The sequence below is a fragment of the Topomyia yanbarensis genome, chromosome 2 (genome assembly GCF_030247195.1).
Source record: "Topomyia yanbarensis strain Yona2022 chromosome 2, ASM3024719v1, whole genome shotgun sequence".
In the NCBI taxonomy this organism is placed as follows: domain Eukaryota; kingdom Metazoa; phylum Arthropoda; class Insecta; order Diptera; family Culicidae; genus Topomyia; species Topomyia yanbarensis.
In genome coordinates this window covers 435,680,536-435,699,962 of record NC_080671.1, presented here as the reverse complement: position 1 = coordinate 435,699,962, position 19,427 = coordinate 435,680,536, and the positions used below count along the sequence as shown (strand labels likewise).

The 19,427-nt window shown below is 41.0% G+C and overlaps 2 protein-coding genes across 2 annotated transcripts; one reads left to right on the top strand and one right to left on the bottom strand.

Annotated features, from left to right (window-relative positions):
- Positions 1–483: 483 nt before the first annotated feature.
- On the top strand, positions 484–13,049 carry LOC131685526 (estradiol 17-beta-dehydrogenase 11-like). Its single transcript, XM_058969319.1, has 5 exons — positions 484–1,066; positions 1,162–1,338; positions 1,401–1,657; positions 12,731–12,859; positions 12,925–13,049. The coding sequence occupies exons 1-5, from the start codon at positions 704–706 to the stop codon at positions 12,977–12,979; spliced, it is 981 nt and encodes a 326-aa protein (XP_058825302.1). The 5' UTR covers positions 484–703; the 3' UTR covers positions 12,980–13,049.
- Positions 13,050–13,096: 47 nt separating this feature from the next.
- On the bottom strand, positions 13,097–15,793 carry LOC131685525 (endoribonuclease CG2145-like). The gene is made up of 4 exons (XM_058969318.1): positions 15,427–15,793; positions 14,016–14,889; positions 13,526–13,958; positions 13,097–13,443 (listed from the first exon to the last, which is right to left on the bottom strand). The coding sequence occupies exons 1-4, from the start codon at positions 15,488–15,490 to the stop codon at positions 13,210–13,212; spliced, it is 1,605 nt and encodes a 534-aa protein (XP_058825301.1). The 5' UTR covers positions 15,491–15,793; the 3' UTR covers positions 13,097–13,209.
- Positions 15,794–19,427: the final 3,634 nt, after the last annotated feature.

The window sequence follows — 19,427 nt, the reverse complement described above, 5'->3', positions numbered from 1 at the left end:
CGTATTGAAATTGCATGTTGTGTTAAGATGATATTACAGATGAAAACCCCAATCTTTGAAGGTATGGTTTGAAGCAACAAGTAAATATAACAGTAGTGCAGGTTTCCAACTGAAACTGTCTAATTACGAAAAAAAGATGCGTCGGCGGAAATCTCAGGCAGTCGACCTTTACACAGTTTCCCACTCTTTTGAAGGACTGAATAAAACGATCATGGCCATGATATGTCAAAACCGGCTCTTTGATACTGTTGTTTGTTGTTTTTGTGTGTTTTAATGAATCATATAAAATCGGCATGTTAGCAAGACGGGTTTCTATCATGAAAAACAAATAGGTAAAATTCTACTGATCCTAATTTTACAATAAATAGCTCTAAATGGATGCCTTTTAACAGTTGCTATTTGCTACAGACAAAACAATGGACCTGAATGATTTTCGTATGGTCGAATTCTGAAGATTATTGAACACTTAGGTTACCAACAATCGCTGCCCAACAAAATCCACTATCCGCCACGGACCCTAGCCAGCTGTTTGAAGCTATCAAACAAAATCTGCTCGCTGCCGCGATTTTTCCTCCACTCGAACTAAACTGGTTTGTTGCAACAGCATGCACGCCGTTTCCACTCCAATTTGCACGCCTCTGAACTCTTCACAGCAGCCAGCTGTCAGCCGGTTAGTCAGTAGTTTGCCTCGGCCGAGTGCAGAATGGGAAGCCTCGAGGACTTTCAACACTTACCGTACAATCCCGCTGGTCCCTTGTCATCCCGGCCATTGTGGGTCACTGTAGTGCAGTGGGTAAAAATCTTCTACAACGTGCTGTTATTTGTAACAAAAGTGATCCCCCTCGGAGGATATCTGTTGATGAGAAAATTCGTCTGTAAGAAACCGAAAGACATCAAAGGATGGATCGCACTGGTCACTGGGGGAGCGAACGGTCTAGGACGCGCGATTTCCATCGAGTTGGCCAAGCAAGGTTGCCATGTGGTTGTGGCCGACTTGGATGAGTACAACGCACTGCGAACAGTGCTAGAACTGCGTTACTACGGGGTGAAAGCCGCCGCTTTTAAGGTAGGTATGTAAGTAGGCGAAGGCGGCCTTGAAATGGGATTCGAACTGACCGGGTCTTCTCCTTCGCGCGTGTTTTTTTGTATGGCTAAACGCAGACCGACGTGGCTTGTTCGGATCAGGTGAAGGAACTGCAGCGAAAAATAGAAGCTGAAATGGGACCGGTTGACATTTTAGTCAATAACGCTGGACTGGTGCCATTCCTAGTGTCGGATGAGTACGTACCGGAGAACTTGCAGCGACTGATGAATGTTAATATTTTGGCGAACTTCTATGTGAGTGAATTTAAAGTGAAATTTGAACGCAAATTCTACATTCTACATTCTTCGTTTTTCAGACCGTCAACACTTTCCTACCAGGGATGTACGTCCGGCGGAAGGGCCACATCGTGACCATTGTTTCGGCAACAGCTTTTCTGCCGGTTGGATTTATACGACACTATACCACGACCAAATATGCAATGAGAGGCTTCATGGAGGAGCTTCGTGACGAGATTCGTCATGCCGGACAGACGAAGTTTGTTAAAACCACTACGATCTTTCCGTTCTTTCTGAACACGCGGAAGGAGATGGTGGATGCTATTTCGAAAATACCGTAAGTAGGAGAATATTTCAGAGTGGGTAACATTCTAGAAGAGTAAATTTGGGGAACATACAAAATTTTATTCTTTGAAACTTGGAATCTTAGAACAATGACAGAAAACTAAAGAATTAGATACTTTGGACATATGGCAACTTGGAAACTATTTGGAGACTTGCAAGCTAAGAGAATAGGTATTTTCGAAGCTTGGAGATTGGTGGTTTTGAGAATTCGCCAATTTCGAAGGCTTGAGAATGTAGAATCTTGGAAATTTAAATTTATAAACTAGGAAACATAGAAATATGGAAACTTGGCAACCTGAAAATTTGAAAACGTGGTAACTTCGAAACCTTGACGAAGAAACTTAAAAACCAGGAAACTTGAAATTGCGCAAACTTAAAAAACCTTAACTTTTTAATATAGTTAACGTTGAAGTTTGTAATTCAGGAATCTGGATACTTGGAAAATTAATGGGAACTGGTGAGCTTGAAAAGCTAAAAATTTGACAACTTGGAAATTTTGGTATATGAAAACTAGACACCACTAGACATTGGCATTAAAAAATATGGAAATATAGAATGATAGAAAATATAAAACTTAGAAATTTGGAATCCAAGCGATTTAAAAATTTGGAAATTAGGCACCAAGGGCATTTAGAGGAATTTCGACAATTTGATACTATAGGAAAACCGGAAGCTTGGAACTTTGTAAACTTGAGACCTGGAAATTAGAAAATTCAAGAACCTGGAAACTAGGAAACTTGAAGACCCTTTTATTGGTATTTGGTAGCTTGGGAACTTCGTAAATTCAAAATTAAGAATCTGGAAACTGGTAACCTGAAACTAAGTAATTTGAAAGCTTGGAAATTTAAAAAATGGAAAATATGGAGACTTGGAATACTAAGAATTTGAAAACTTAGTAATTTGGTGACCTGACAATTTGTAAACTAAGAAACCTGAAAAATTCCACTCCTGGAAAATTTAAAGCCTGAAATTTCGGAATATGGGAAACTTAGAATTTAGAAAGTTATTCTGGAATTTGGCTTTTAAACAAGGAACTTAAATAATTGTGAGCTAGAAACTTGGTAAAATGGTTACTCCAAAATTTCAAAACAAAGTTGCTTGGAATCCTTGTACTTACAAATCTTGGTGGCAGGAAAATGCGGGAAGCCTTATGTTTGAAAAATTTTAAGCTTAGTAAATTTAAATGTTGAATGCTGGTCATGCTACCAGCACCTAGACGCTTAAAAAGGTAATTAACATTTGGAATATTAAAATTTAAAAATTAGGGATGTACACATGGAAACCTAGAAATTTGAAAACTTATGCCTGAGAACAATGACTCTTGGAATATTAGTGCTCTAAAATCTTTGAAACCTGGAAATTTTGAAGCTTAGAAACAAGGATACCTAAAAATTTAGAAACATGGATTAATGGAAATTTGCAACGTAGAAATGGTAAAACTTGAATTACTCTTAACTTATTAACCTAATAATTGAAATTTTGGTGGTTTGAAAATTTCACAACCGGGAAACTTCAAAATTCGAACAGTTAAAAACTTGTAAATTTGACATTTTTGAAACTGAGAAGCTTGAGCGCCCGTAAGTTCGATTTCTCGTCAGTAACTGATATTAACTTGGGACCAGTTTTCTAATATAGGTGTTCTGCCCTCATGCACAAATTCATTCATTTAATTATAATGTAATTGCTCCAGATACTTGATGATTGTGAATTTGTTTTATGTCTTAGGTATCAATAGTATTACAATAAATAATTTATTTCAAAGGTATTTGGTGATGACGTGAGAAAGTACCATCTTCACGTATGAGAACACTGGACTAAGATCAGGGGTCCCGGCAATTCATGAAGCCCCATTATTATAAAACTATTGTCAACACCGAGGGCCTTCATGTTTCGGGTAACATGTGATAACAAAAGTCATCAACTCATCCGCTGTGACTCTCGACTTCTCTGAAACCAAACTGTGCGATTGATCAATCACAACCACGCTCTTAGTAACGGTACTTTCGTGTGGGCTGACTATGTATATCCCCAAATTATGAGAACACACGAACTGTAGTCCCAGCGCGTTAGCCTTTTCGGCAGGTAGTATCAAAGAGACCCATCGTTCAAATGACCAGCGCAGGTATAGGTTTTGGTTTTTTCTCTAGAATCTTCGTCAGGTATCAGAACCGTTTTGGATGAAGAGGTCCATAGTTCCTGTCCTGATAACCCTAGATAGCTTCCGGAAACGGATAAGTTTTTCCATGGTATCTGGAGAGTGTTGCTGACCTGACGACAATAGCTGGTTGGATGGATTGAAGCGCCGTGTCAAAGTCCACCAGGGCATCCAGTGGAAGATCGACCTTGATGTGCTGGGCGACGACACGCTGAAATGCCGCCCTGTTGGCGTGATTGTAGTTTCGCCAGTTCTGTCTGATCTAGTCGGATGACAACTCGCTGAGGACGACCAGTGGCGATGTTGATGATATCCAGCATGCAATGGGCCCCCCATCTGAACATTCTCGTTGAACGCTCCGGGCGGCGATGTTGTATAGGCCAGCAAGAACAACCCCATTTCGGTTCCGCCTTCAGTTGCCCTACATCTCGTGCCGGGCGCCCAAGTAACAATTGAAGTTTTTTAGCACGCTACAAGGGCAATCTAAGTTTTATGAGTGGCTATAAAACCACCATAAAACCGTAATTGTTACTAGGGCGTTGAGATCCCCTGCTAAGTCAGCTTGGCTAAATAGTTTTTTTTAACAAGATCGAGATACCATCCCGGATGCTGGTTTGTTTCGAAAAGTAGACCACAACGATGATGATAGGGTCAAGCGAAGTTCTAATCTCGGCTACAATGGCTTACAGACAGTTGAGCTTAACGTTCGGCAGTGGGCGGCATTGTATGTTGCGCCTTACTTCAACGTCCAGTCCCCCACCTCCCGCACTGGATCGGTCTAGTCCAAAGTCTGCTAGATGGACATTCACTTCCGGCTTCAGTTGAGTATCGTCACGACGATGGTGTAGATCTTCTTCGTATTGAGCAAAACGAATAACTCAATATGCTTATTCTAACTTATTCCTCAGCGGACAAGCGTTCTAATTGGCGATAGCTTTACGATCTATACCTGTTGATGAAGATAGCAGCGTGAAACTGTTCAGTTCGGGTCCTTCACGTACGCATAATAATGATTACCTAGGACACCAAAGTCACTAGTTCGTCCGCAGTAAAGGGGGACTCTTCGGCATTACCGGATACAGCACCTGCATATGGTAATCCCGGGACAGCTGCAGCAGTGAGGCGAGGCCTAGCCATGAAATGTGTCTGACCGTTGGTCATTTGTTGAATGTTAAGGAGAAGGGGCTCCATATTCGGGACTAATCGGCGCGACTGCAAAGCGGGAAACTTTGGTGCTTGATAATTTCGACGACGGCCGGGTTGGTTTTTGAGTGTCACGTTCTAGCGGATGCCGATGAATTCCGCACGTATTTTGCTACTGCGGTTTGTAGCATGATAATTTTTACCACTTCGGTTCGATATTATTGGTTAGGTCTCATATTGCAATAGTTTGGCCCTTTGCACATCGGCCACATCGCGGTTTCATGTGGCAGTTTTTTGTGTGGTGCCCAAATCCCAGGCAGTTCATGCGCCGAGTAACATCACGGTGCTGTGGTCGATAGGCTCCCAAGACACTATGACCCGAAACAGGTCCCGAAGAGCTTTCAGAGCAGAAATGGTTGTTGGAAATAAGGCTCTGACACATTTGGCAAAATGCCAATTGGCATAACGACCATTTGGCATAATAGTTACTTTGCATAGTAGTCAATTGGCATAAAGGTGATTTGGCATAATGACCAGTTGGCATAATATCATTTGGCATAATGACCGTACTCGTCGCCTCGTGTGCGTACAGCTTAAATGTCACCCGATACGAGTTTGCACGGAACACACCATTTAGTTCCGTTCAGTGCGATTGCCATTCAAAATCTTCGAGCACTGGAGCTCACTTGAAGCAGCCAACCCCGCACTTTAGTTGATCTATGCATGTCAACAATCACCACACTGTCCATTTCAACTTTGTAAGCGGGTATGTACAAGAGGGAGTCCTCCACAAGACTTGTTGTCAGTTACGTCATTTTCTTGCTTTCGATAGAATATCACAATTCAGAACTTACCCGGGTGAACTTTCAAGATATATGGCACGGCGGAATATTTCTGCGTCAGTTTTTTTCGAAATCTTTAGAATAATTATCCTTGATTCCAATAAAGATCAGATATGGTCCTACCGAGTTCAATATGTATGATTTTAAACGGGTAGTTTGGGTCTTTGATGACGTATCTTGTTCACTATCGATTCTACCATTAGCTGACTATTTTAATTACACTGATCAAAACCCGGCGCAACATACCAACTTCGTTGGAAGTGAAGAAAAATGTGGTTACTTACCATTATTCTAAATATAAAGTGATGTTATCGATTTTTTTAGCAACTGGTTCGTAGAATGGGTAATCACCTTAATCAGCAATAGATCAGAAAAGAATTTTTTATTCATTCGTACGTTGGTGCCCTCTATGCAGTAACAGGTGGAACTAAAATTTTCTAACCAATACATGACTTGCATGATTTACTATAATTCTTCTGAAAATGCTATTGAGCTAAACCTAACCACTATTTAACAAAAATGTTTAGTTCGTGGGATTCGAATATTGATACAAAAGCATGCACTGCTAGGTCCAATGCAAAACTGACTCAGACATCACTTCGCTAAAAATTTAATAACTTCTTTTAACAAAGCCGGATTCCCTAGCAGCCTTTGACAAAGCTGTCGACAATTAAATTATCTGTCTTATTTTCACTTACAGTGCTAATACGATGCATACCCATAGGGGGTCTATTTTTTTTTGCTTGTCACTCTAATGTACATACTAAATTATTGTTTCGTTAGAAGACCACGATAAATTCGGAGCTCTCATAACTAGGAGCATGCTTGAACATGCAGTCTATGGTGTTTTGCATGTTACGCCAGTCATCCTTTAGAAAAGCAGAGCAGAGCTGCTATTTCTTTCTTTGGGAGCGCTATCACCTGCTGCAGCGGTTATTCCTAGGCAGCTCGACCGCCTTGAAGTAGTTCGATTTTAAATTCTCTAAGTATTGTACACCATTGGTTTGAGAACATGCAGATTCCTTTACAATTAAAACAATTGACCGACTTAGTGAAATGTCACGATTAACCCTCTTAGCACAGATATCTTCCGTTCAATTCCACTATATTATATTACAGCGGAATTGAATGGAAGAGATTACTCTGTCTGGTCCGATCACCATTACCTCCAGGCCTATCTGAGCCTTAATGTAGTCGATAACGAACGTAATATCCCGATAAGGGCAGCTGTCAGAGACACGCTCCAGCTGCGTGTAAAAGTTTTCTTTTTGCATCATGTGGCTACTGCACGTTGATGATGAAATAGTTGAAGAAAAAACCTGTGCTCTCCACTACATATAGCCCCTCGCACTGCCTGCCACACGATCATTGGCGCATCGTAACTAGCATTAAAATGCCAGCTTCCAACTCTTTTGATATGCCGCTGATCTTGTACAATGTAGCCGCTCGATGCCGGCTTTTCTACATCCCGAAGCTGCGAATTTAAAATTTAATGTGCAGTAATCGATCGCAACCTGGAAAGGACTTACAGTCCCATGTTCCAAGTATTTAGTAGTTGTCTTTTTCTTGATGCATGCCTCTTTATTTATTGCTCCGATACCTATTCTCTTCTTGATAACTGATAACTTTTATGAGCTAATTGAAAGGCGTTAGTTTCGTCGGAAATTTGTCGTGGGTGTTTTCTTTGTTGTTCTCTACCACACATACCATTTAGTTCTGTCAGCGGAAAGAATCTTAATTGTTCGGTAGAACTAATTCAACTAATGGTCAACGGATTAAATTTTCGCAATAGTCCAACAAGGTGACATGGAATATGAGCTTGTGAATATTGAGTAGTATTCACAATTCATTGACTGAAAATTGAAAACTTGAAAATATGGAAAACAGAAATCTTCGAAAAATGGAAACTTATAAACTTGAAAAAGGCATAGATGGAAGTACTTTGAACTTTATATCCCTCAAAGTTGGAGTTCACCCAAAATAACCGTGATGCAGCTCTTAAACCTGTATACTGTTCAGCGAATTAGAGGATATCCGTACCCGGAATATTTGGCGCCCACCCACTGATTTTCCTCTGCCCCCTTCCTTGTACTCCGCTAATGCAACCTCAATGTCAATGATGATCTCATAATGGGACACAACGCAGCTGGTGCTATGGTAGTCCTCGGTCCACCTTGCCACCAGCGTTCAGAAGTCGTCTCGGTGCTGTGTGTGGGATGGGTGTAAGGGTCTTCCAATCCGCCACAAATGGCAATTACACATTTGATCCGAACACTTCAAGCGCTGATGCAACCTTCGGTTCCAGTAATTTACCTTTAGCTCCGAAATCTTTCTTTTTCTTTACCCCCCCCCCCCTCCCCCGACGCAGTTGATTCGGGATACATCGAATCCCCCCCCCCCCCCACAGTAGACCAAGCGACAATGAGCCATTCCAATACTGTTCGTGAGATTGGCGAAAGGATCTTCCTACACTCTCAAAACGGTAAAATCGCTTCGCTCTCTGCTGAACCTGAACCTCCAACAACATCGAGGTTTACTATTACAATGTTGGTGGCTAAAATTCTGTAACTCGAGTATCGCTACTACCCAGCAAATGTGAGACTCCCTTTCCCAATGCCACAGGGTCGGCACATGCTCGTGGCTAATCGCGGTCAAGAAAACACCTGGTAAGTATCCTCAAGCAAACGCCTCTTTTATTGAATTCTGTCGACACCTTTTTTATTCCTTCCTTTCCCGCTTCGTTACAGGCTACCTCCTACCTTAGCACTTCTTTGTCTTCTCTTCTTCGGGGCCCCTTCTTCGCTCTAGTTCTCTGTCCTTCTACTGTTTTTCGTCCTCCGACTCCGCAATTCCACACGACTTTGATACGGCTATGTTGCTCGCTGCCGGCCCTCTACGAGGCCCTCGATGGACTCGAGCTTCGACGAGGGGTTCGTCGGTTATGCCCGGTTTCTGGCGTAGTTAAACGAGCGGACACGGCAGGTCTTTACTAGAGATGGTCGGGTTTCAATTTTTTCGAACCCGAACCCGACCCGAGCCCGAATGCTTGAAAATTGAAAAACCCGAGCCCAACCCGAGCCCGAACATTTTAAAATTGCAAAACCCGACCCGAAAATAAAAATTTTGTAAAATCCGAGCCCGACCCGAACCCGATATTTTCAAAGTTTAAAAACCCGAACACAACCCGAATCAGAAAATTTATAACTCGAGAAATCCGATCTCAACCGGACTTGTTATTATGAAGAATCAACCAAAAAAATAGATTTTTAAATTTAGGAAGCCGAGCTGGATCCAAGGATCATACAAAAGAATCATCCAAAGCTCATCCAAAATAGTTATAGAATCACTCGAACCTGAAGTAGCACCATACGCGTCCAGTTATATCTACCTATGGCAAAACGAATTACTGGCGAGAGAAATTGGGATTTATATTCACTATTATTAAATGTCGCATTTGTAATGTTCTGAGAAACTTATAAATCGTCGATATCTTAATCGGAATGTAGGATAAATCGGCTAACGGCTAAGGCATGGGAAACAAGAGGCATAATGATGAAAGATTCAAACAACCTTGCCCGTCGGACTTAACCAAAAATTTTAGTTTGTTTTTTATTGAAAACCATTGCTGCATGAGTAGCTTTCTATAGTTTATTGCATGTATTAAATTAAGCACTGTCAATTAGCAAGTCGTATTCGATAGTTTACACGACGTCACCCGCGTTACTGGTTGGTACGGTCAAACTCAAACTTGTGTCGAAGGGTGTCAATCAAGATTCTCTGTCGCGTTCTTGATGTCACATCATTAGCTAGTACAGTATGAGCGCCAGTAGAGATGCCTTGACATGGAGTGGAGTTCTCGGAACGACTCCAAACTTCTACAAATCCGCTCATGGCTTGAAGGGAGAACACAATATTTTTAAGATTATTTCCTTAAAATAGTGAAAATTCATGTATTTTCATGAAGGAATTCGAATCATGCAACGGCCTAGCCCGGGGACAATCTGACAGGAAGTGCTTGTTTCATATATGTACCACTGATTTGATAGTGGCGCTGTCACACCATTACCATATGAATGCCATCGTTGATAGATTGTCTCTACTTCCCGTAGATTCTTCTTGCTTGAACCAATATATTTTCTGAAAAATTTACTTTGACTTGGTTTATTGATGATCGCATAGAGATTTTAGACGCGAAACACTTATTGTTGAATGCTCTCTCATTAGTACTCGTTTAAAAAAGAAAATAATTCGGACAGTTTGCGAATCCGAAGAGAAAAAATTATATACTTGAATAAAAAATACAATACTTGAGCATCAGAAAATATAACGAATTCTAGCGATTTATAGGTGGGAAAATTTAGTACGGTTATATGTGTCATCCATTCGTATCACGAAGTAAAGTAAATAAAATTAATACTACAAAAAGAGACTGGGTGTTGTGTGTAGTCGCAAACAGTGTCAAGAAATGGTTCGCTGTTCAAAAACCCGAACCCGACCCGAATTAGAAAATTCCATATTCGAAAAACCCGAACCCGAAAGTTTAAAATTTCAAAAACCCGGACCCAACCCGAACCCGAGAAATTGAAATTTGAAAACCCGGAACCCGAACCCGAGGAGTTTAAATTTATAAAACCCGAACCCGACCCGAAACCCGTCGGGTTCGGGACGGGTCCGGGTTTCGGGTCCAAAAACCCGAACTCGACCATCTCTAGTCTTTACTTGGCCTCAAAGGTTTGATAATGTAAACCACGGCTTCGAACTACAAACCATGGGGTCCTGGAAATCTAGATTCTTCTCTCAGCAATCCACTTTGTCTTCGTTCTTCCTTCTATTATAACTTGACTCTTCAACCTTTTTTACGTCACCTTTTAAAACTACAACTTTTCTAATTTTAACTTTTCCAACTTCTACGTTCTCAACTGTTAAAGTCGATGGTCGCCTGGCAATTGACTACAGCTTTGGCGGTTATTGATCTGTTTCTTTCGACCGTTGACCTTTCAGGTCGTCTTAGAAAGCTGCTACTCTTGGAATCATTATCGCCATTCCCACTTGCTGCCCGTTTGTCGATCTTGGCTCCTGGTGGTGGGTACTGGAAACTGTGACGAGTTTTCCTGACTGCGTTCATAAGCCTTCTAACGGTGTTCTACTTTTAGACAAATCACAAAAACTTTCTTGACATATTCACATTCTATAAACTAATCGCGACAATCTCGCAAATCTTGGACAGAAATAAAAACACTGGTTACAATTCATCGACGGACAGACGTGACCACGCGATCGACAACGACCAACCTGCTGTCGTTCACAACATATGTACTTGATGAATTCGCTGACGCATTGCAAACCGATGCTATTTACATTTACATCTGCTGTCTTCGCCAAAATCAACCATGTTATCGCAATAGCAAAGCTGGACAATCTTGGTATTCATGGACAACTTTCGCGCTGGTTTCGTCCCTAACTCGGCGGAAGGCAACTCCTAATCAGCATTAAGGACTATCTATCTACTCCATTCCTCGCTACATCCGGCATCCCACAAGGAAACCACCTGCGTCTAGTAATATTCCTTCTCTACTTTAATGACGTCAATATTAAATTACCTTACTTTCGCTGACGATATGAAAATTTTTCGACGAATACGGGTTAAAATCGATGCCGACTTTCTTCAGAGTGAACTGGAGAGTTTTAGCACGTGGATTGATCTGAACAGAGTGGTTTTAAATCCGAGTATATGCTCAATCGTTACATTCACCCGGAAGCGCCATCCGATTCAGTTTAACTACTATTTCTTCGACTGGAGCATTCCAAGACACTCTCCTGTCAAGGATCTCGGAGTCATTATGGTGTTGACTCCAAGAGGACCAAGCGAAGTGGATTCAGGAGAGTATTGAATATACCAACTTCCGGGGAGATTACGCTATCTTAAGACACTCCGAAAGCCGTGAAATTTATTACTGACCATATGGATTTCTTTTACAACGATTTAGAAAACGATTGCGATTGTTATTAGTTTGTTAGTGCACTGGAATAACAGACTGACGTTTCGATTACTTTTCTTTTTATTTACCTTTCTGCAAAGGTACGCTAAATAAGCTTAACCTTATTTTGGGTATAATTTAGTGCTGTACTAATTTATACCCGATACTGGGTACACGACACATGGATTCGGCACTAACGTTCAAATTACATAATCCATAGATCGTGGATAAGGCATCAAGACAGCTTGGGTTCATCTTCCGAATAGCGAAAATAGCGAATAGCAAAAAACTATTGCACGCCGGTTCGCTCAACGTTAGAATATTGTTTTGTTTTAATACCAGAACAGCGTTGACAAAATCGAGGCTGCCCAACACCGGTTCATACGCGTTGCTCTCCAACATCTTGCTTGGCAAAACAAATTTCAGCTGCCGACCCACGAAAACCGGTGTCAGTTAATACAGCTCGACACTCTAGGTATCCGGAGGGACTGCTCTCGAGCCCTTTTTGTCTTGGACTTACTCTCTGCCAGGATGGATTGTCCTACATTCCTCGGAAGCCTCTTCTACGAGTGAGTACCGTTCAGGAGAACCAACAATGGTCGCCAGAGCACTGTTATCGGACTTCAGCATATTTTTAACAGTGTGTGTGGCTTTTGTGTTCAACCTGACGAGGAATTCGATTAAATCTAAACTAATGTCTATTTCTGAAATGTAATTAGTTTAAGCAACCGCCTTTGGGGCCAAGGGTTTTGTTAGTGACGACCCAACACATAAATAAACAAATTGTGAATTTTGGAACTTGAAAACATGGATACACCTGAAAACTTAGAATCTTGGAAACTTGCCATCTGGAAGCTTGAGAATTTGAAAAATTTGTCACTTTCTATCTTTGAAAGATATAAATTTGAAGACTGAATTATATTGATACATTTCCCATGCATTTTCAGATACTTCTCCAAGATCCCATTGGTTGATCCGAACGAAGCAGCCAAAACAATTGTCAGAGCAATACGGATAAACAAACGTAAGGCGTTTGTTCCCGACTGGGTTCCTGTTAGCTTGTTAACCTTCGTGAAGTACGTATTCTCGTATTACTCTACGTTTAAATATAAACAATAAATTCTCGATTGTTTACTTTCAGTGATATACCTCGAAAAATCAAATACTTATTCCAGGACCAGTTTTTAGGAAATTGATTAGTCGTGTTTGTGATTTGTATTCAATGGAACAAAATAAAAACAAAAACCTTCGTTCGATTAGCTCGGATTTCATGGTCTACTGCCTTGTCTACAGTTGAGCGATTACAACTACGATTAACTGAGCAGTTTAATCGGTGCATATATTTCCATTTTTTACAAAATATACAGAGATGATTACGCCTTATAGAGAAGGTTTCGCGCTCTTCGTCAGACTCCTGCTAGAAGTTTTAGAAATTAGGCCAAGCACCACCAATCAGATTCTTGCCCCGGTAGCGGAACGTGAACGTTTTGATGGTGAACTTTTTCCCATTGTACGCCAGCGGACACTCGGTGTCGGCTCGCATCTGGAAGCACACCGTGTATAGAGCGAACTCCAGCTCCGGGGAGGTGGCCACAAACAGTGAGTTGGATGGCTTCGGTAACTTGTCGAAGGTCAGCCGGACTTTAGCGATTTCTCCTTTCTGTAAAGAAATGGTGAGTCGAAATTGTAACTCTCGAATTGATTATAGGATGAATTGATTATTAGAGGTTGGCATTACTCACACTTCCAAGATCAAACTTCTTCAGGTAACCCTGATAGTCGAGATGACCAGCCTTTTCCTGTTCGTACAGATACAACCAGTTGTGCAGTCCGATCATCGTCCCGTTGCTGATTTCATTTAGGAAAACATGCTCAAACCCGCTGCTACCTATTTTGCCGTTTCCTCGCGAGTACAGATTGAACCAGATGGTCTTTAGCAGCTCGTGGTGTGTCTTTGGATCTGCAGTCACCACACCCTTCTTCTGCAGGAATAGCATGGCACTTCGCATTACGTTCGTCGCAAGCAGTGCGTCTACGAAGTCGTTCTCTTCTTTCTTCTCCATCGCAGTTACGTGCTCGTTGACCATCGTGTCCAGTTCGTAGTTATTGAACAGAGCACGCATTTTCTCGATCGTCGGAACGGCATAGACTTGGCGTTCATCGACGGAGAGGAAGCTGTAGAGAAAAGAATGTTTACTCATTGCGATAGAAGTAATTTTTAAACCCACTTACGGTTCGGGTGCTTCATCCAGGGTAGACGAGGATAGTGTTTGACGTTGGTAGTTAGCACGGACGTATTTGGTCAGTTGACTATTTTCCTTGGAGAACAGTTGCTCGGATAGGGTAGCCAGCTCTTCGTCGGTTGCCGTTGGTCCTTCGCTGTATCTCGGAGTTGTTCCTCTACTCGAAGCACCGGGTGCTGGAGGTTGTGTTGGTACAAAGCTTACGCCTGGAGTACCCACTGGATCCTTCGGAAGTGGTTTATTCCAGGCACTAGCTATGGTTGAAGTTGGGACAGATGCCGGTGTTGGGCTGCCCGGTTTCGGTGGAAGCGGAGGAAAGGCAGATGTAGGAGTTGATGACACAGGTTTGGGTGGGACTGATGGAGGTTTAGGTGCAGAAGCTGCCGTCGTCGGAACTGAAGGAATCGGCACATCCTTGGCAGTTGGAGATTTGATTGTACTCACAGTAGGAGAGGCTACCGTGGAAGAAACAACTGATTTGGCCGTAGATGTTGGCGTGGCTTTTGTTGTGCTGGGTGCAACTGTAGTACTAGTTTTGTCCTTTTTACCTCCGCCGAAGAGGCCTCCGAAGAAGCCACCCGATTTTTTCGTTGTACTTGCAACTGTTGTTGAAGTCGTAGTTGGCTTTGCCGTTGTTGTAGTAGTCGATGTAGCCTCCTTGTCCTTCTTACTACTTCCACCGAAAAGTCCACCAAAGAATCCCTTCTTTTTAGTAGTAGTAGGCGCAGGAGTTGTGGTACTAGTCGTAGTTGAAGTAACAACCACGGGCGGTGGAACCGAGTCTGGATCTACCGGAGTATACGAGAGTAGAGCAACGTTCGGGTCTTCTTCCTTCTTCTTTTTGCTACCGAACCATTGAGCATCTAAAATTGAAACGGATAGCGATAACGAAGGTCAATAGGAGCGTTCTACAGTCAATGCATTAGATCAGAATGCTTCAATTCGTGGAACCGAATAGCTGCATCTAGGAGAATGTTGATTGTTATTGTTTTACTGGAAGATTGTGTCAATCTACATTTTAAATGAGAGCTAATTGAATCAATCGTGATTTCATTTTAGACTCATTACAAACTTGTTGACGACCGCTTATGATCTCACGATGCTTGGGGTGACATCACTCGGCTGTTTGGCGATACTCGAAAATATCATTGTGTGGACGTAAAAACCCGGTCAAGGTAAAAAGTAGATTGAACTAAGGACGTGACATGAACAACAGTTCGCCAATATTTGTGCACGATCAGACAAAACAATCGATGTTCATATTTGTGTATTGATCACAATCAATGTTTTAAATATCCTATTTCACAAACATCTCACAAACGAAACTCCGCCTATTCGTGATTTATTGCTTCCACATCTAAAACACATCTGAAGATCATTCTAATCTCAAACCGGCTCACCTGTAAGCGAAGCAAAAGCAATTAAAAAAATTGCGCCGAAGCAGATCAATTTAAACGCCCTCATAATGGCCGGCGAGTACTTTAACAAATATCACTTTTAACTTCTTCTCGAAAGTGTTATATATCACGCAACAAGCAGTAAGTGAAAGTAATTAACACTGATTACGATCGCTTGCATCCACCGACCGGTGCTTTGCGAGACCTTCGCCAGCGAGGCGCCGTGGCCGTTGGTGACCCCGAAGTTGCGCAGCTATCAGCTGTGGGTCGACAAAAAAAAAGAAAACAAAACAACGACTAACAATGGTGAGAAGTGTTTGCAAACCCGTATTGACACTGAGACGATCGCGAACTAACTGAATACTGATCGTGCCTGCTGGACTAGTGGACTGGACCGCTTCGCACACGTTGATTGATGAAACCTGTTTTGAGAAAGACATAGACAACAACAAAAGGAGAATTGGTGAGAGACGAACCGGCGAGATAAGCGATCGGAATAACGTTCAAAACAGTGCTGAAATATTAGAAATAATGTCCGTTTGAATGGGTATGGTTTGTGTACCGTTTATTTTATTCTTTTTCTTTTCCTTCTGGTTGTTAGGTGATAGGATTTCTATCTAGAAATTTCTATATTGCCAATTTATTTCTGTTTAATATATTTTACTTTTGTCGACTACTGATGACAATCTCGCAGCGTCGCAAAACTGGTCCACCTCAGTGCGGATGATGATTAGCTATTTCATAGAAAAAATAAATAACACCGTACATGTATCAAACCAACATGTAGTCACAATGCAATTAAAACCGGAAGTTTCTGTATACCATTATAGAAACACTAGATCCTTCGGCCGATGATATGCTTAGGCGTGTAGAACGCTTAAATATGGCATTGTCCAAACTAGGACATTCGTTCTCGAACGGTTATAATAAACTTGTTCTGAAAAGAGAATGAGTGAACGGAGGTTATTTAAAAAAAGCAGTAGCTCTCAATTCTCTTGGAAGTGAATAAGCTGAACATCACCCAAAGCCGTTTGCAAATTCCTCGAGCAAATTTTTGGCGAACGAATGAAAATGAACTAACCTAATAAAAATATTCCTCTCACTTTCTATTGCAATCACTACATCAAACACATCTGCTGCTACTCCGCAAGGCAGCCAACTCGGTCCTTTGATTTTTCTCTTGTAGTACAACGACGCAAATTTTTGCCTACAAAGTCCACTGTTGTCACTTGCTAATAACCTCAAATTGAGAATGACAATTTTGTAAAACCCGAACCCGAGAATTTCAAAATTCGAAAAACCCGAACACGACCCGAACCAGAAAATTTATAATTTCGAGAAATTCGATCTGAACCCAACTTGTTAATACGGAGAATCGACTAAAGATCTCGAATATTTTAAATTTGAGCACCCGAGCTGGTTCCTAGGCTCATCCAAGAATTATAGAATCATTCTAAGCTGAAGTAGCACCATGCACGTGTAGTTATATCTACCTATGGCAAAACAAATTACTGGCATTTGGAATTCGTGGAATTCGAATTTACATTTACTATTAATGAACGTCGAATTTGTAATGTTCTGAGAAATTTATAAATCGTCGATATCTTAAGCGGAAAGTAGAATAAAGGGGAAACAAAAAGCTTAATGATGACAGTTTCAAAGAACCTGTCCCTTGTACACAACCAAAATTCAATTTTTTTTTATCGAAAACCATTCCTGCAAAGGTAGTTATGTAAAATTGACAATTGGTCATTAAATGAAGAATAAATAATATTCTCGTTATATTACATAAATTGGCGTGTTTTTTCATCCCGAACCGAAACATTGGGTGATCTTCCTCAGACTCGAATGGGTATTTAGTTCTTGGAGATCTGGTGCCCCCAAAATACGTTGCACGTCCTGACAACATGCTTGATGTCGTTGTAACCATCACCGGATTTTTGGATCCCAAGCGTAGACGAATGTACAGGGAGCTAAAACTTAAGGAAATGTTGTGGTTAGCTATAGTATCTATCAATATGGTTCATTATTCCCCGAGCGGCAAAATTTGGGAGTGGCATATTCTACTCAACATAATTTAATTATTTATGAGTGATTATCATTGCTCATTAATCGCGATAAACGATAAGCGCGTGTGAAACATTTGAATTCGTATTGTTTTGGCGCTTGTAGAAGATGTAGAGTGTGTTTACGATCAGAAGTACGAAGGATCTGACGGAACAAAACAATGGATATCTGAACCTCAAACGTAACGATCTTAGCAAATGCGAACGGAAATTGCTTTTAACAAATCCTTTATTAATAACTTAACTAATTTGGAACTCTGTAATGGTCTGAAGTTAACAAAAGGAATAATAAAGGTACAAGTATAGTTTTTGTTTCACAATTAAAGAACCAGAAAAAAATGGGTTCTTACTGCTGTTATTAATAGTAAATTTGATGTAAATTTTTTATGTTTATATTAACACTAATTGTGGCAAATATATCCCACACGCTTTACGGCGTTTTCTTTATTTTCAATAAGTTATCCAAACTTTTGGGAATTTCCAACACTGGCAATTGGTTTTTGACACCGCTGAAATCTTGGCACTAATCCCTTTAACTCTCTTGTACCAATCAGTCTAATGCCACCATGCCTCGTTGTGGCTACTTTTGCCATTCGGATTTGTTTTGGGAATCATTTTTACCGGGTTGTCGTCCACCACTTTAACGACGTGCCCAAATCACCACAGCCTCGTATATTTTACTGTGTGAACGATGGATAGTTCTCCAAACAAGTGTTGCATTGCGTGGTTCAATCGCCCTCTCTACACTCAGGTTTTTTTTTACGCGGGGGATACGAGCCGCGTAAATGAAAACCGCGTAAATGAAAACCGCGTAAATTTCAAAATCCGCGTAAATGAAAACCGCGTAAATTTCAAAATCCGCGTAAATGAAAACCGCGTAAATTTCAAAATCCGCGTAAAAAAATACCGCGCAAAAAAAACCGCGTAAAAAAAAACTTGAGTGTATATGCTGTATTCCAACTGCATCGGACCATGGATCGTTCGCAACACCTTACGTTCGAAAACAACAACGGTACCTTGCAACTTCGCCTGTATAGCCTCAGAGCCGTAACGTAGTCTTCTGGAGCCCTTGGCGGAGTCTCAGTTTAATGATCTGAACACCACTTTGATTTTCCTTTTCTAATCAACTTTTGAACAATAATTGAGTGTGTAATTGAAAATAGCACACTTATTGTGACTTACTTTGTGACTTTTGCACTTAGTTTATAAAGTAAATTAAAATGTCAAAGTTTTTAGACTTTTATAAAAAAGCACGAAAACTATTTTTTAGAAAATCCTTCGAAAGTGACGCAGAAAATCGAAACTATCAATATAGAATACCAACAGATCACTAAAGTTTACAGACAATTTAAAAATAACTTCACTTCAGATTTGTTTTTCGAGGTTAAGTGCTTCATGCCGAGCGCCGGAGCAGTTTTTTTCAGGAGACTTTATGATGGACTGACAGCATCCAAATGTCAGTATACAAAGTTGAGATCGACGGTGTTGTTACTGTTTCGATTAGGTCATATGTGGGGTGAAGCGGCTGGTTGTTTCAGAAACCACTTTCTCCAGTAAGTGAAGATTTTGAATGGCAATCGCACAGCACGGGACAAAATTGTATGCCCTTCAAACTGGGGTGACCTTTAGCAGCATAGCAGTTCTTCAACAAGGTTGTACCACGCGTCATGTTTTGCACGAAATAAAGACAAATTGTCGCTGTTATGCTATCTCATAACAAGCGCTATTTAGCACATTTCGAGAAAAACGATTTTTAAAATTTAAGATTGAATATCTTGCAACTTATACATGGAATAAACAATTCAAAGAAGATAATTGATGCTTCTATCTATTGTGTATTGATCTCTCAAGTATTGAGAAGATCGGTTGACTATGTTACGAGTTTTTTTTTTCTATAAATGTAAACAAAGGTCGCGCTCACACGTGTCATAGGTGTGT

Excerpts from the sequence above, each read along its gene's own strand:
- LOC131685525 (XM_058969318.1), bottom strand. The coding sequence starts at position 15,490 with ATGAGGGCGTTTAAATTGATCTGCTTCGGCGCAATTTTTTTAATTGCT. Across the intron at positions 13,959-14,015 it reads CTGGATGAAGCACCCGAACC|CTTCCTCTCCGTCGATGAAC; the intron begins GTAAGTGGGTTT and ends TTTTCTCTACAG. Across the intron at positions 13,444-13,525 it reads AGAAGTTTGATCTTGGAAGT|AAAGGAGAAATCGCTAAAGT; the intron begins GTGAGTAATGCC and ends ATTTCTTTACAG.
- LOC131685526 (XM_058969319.1), top strand. The coding sequence starts at position 704 with ATGGGAAGCCTCGAGGACTTTCAACACTTACCGTACAATCCCGCTGGT. Across the intron at positions 1,339-1,400 it reads ATATTTTGGCGAACTTCTAT|ACCGTCAACACTTTCCTACC; the intron begins GTGAGTGAATTT and ends TTCGTTTTTCAG. Across the intron at positions 1,658-12,730 it reads GATGCTATTTCGAAAATACC|ATACTTCTCCAAGATCCCAT; the intron begins GTAAGTAGGAGA and ends ATGCATTTTCAG.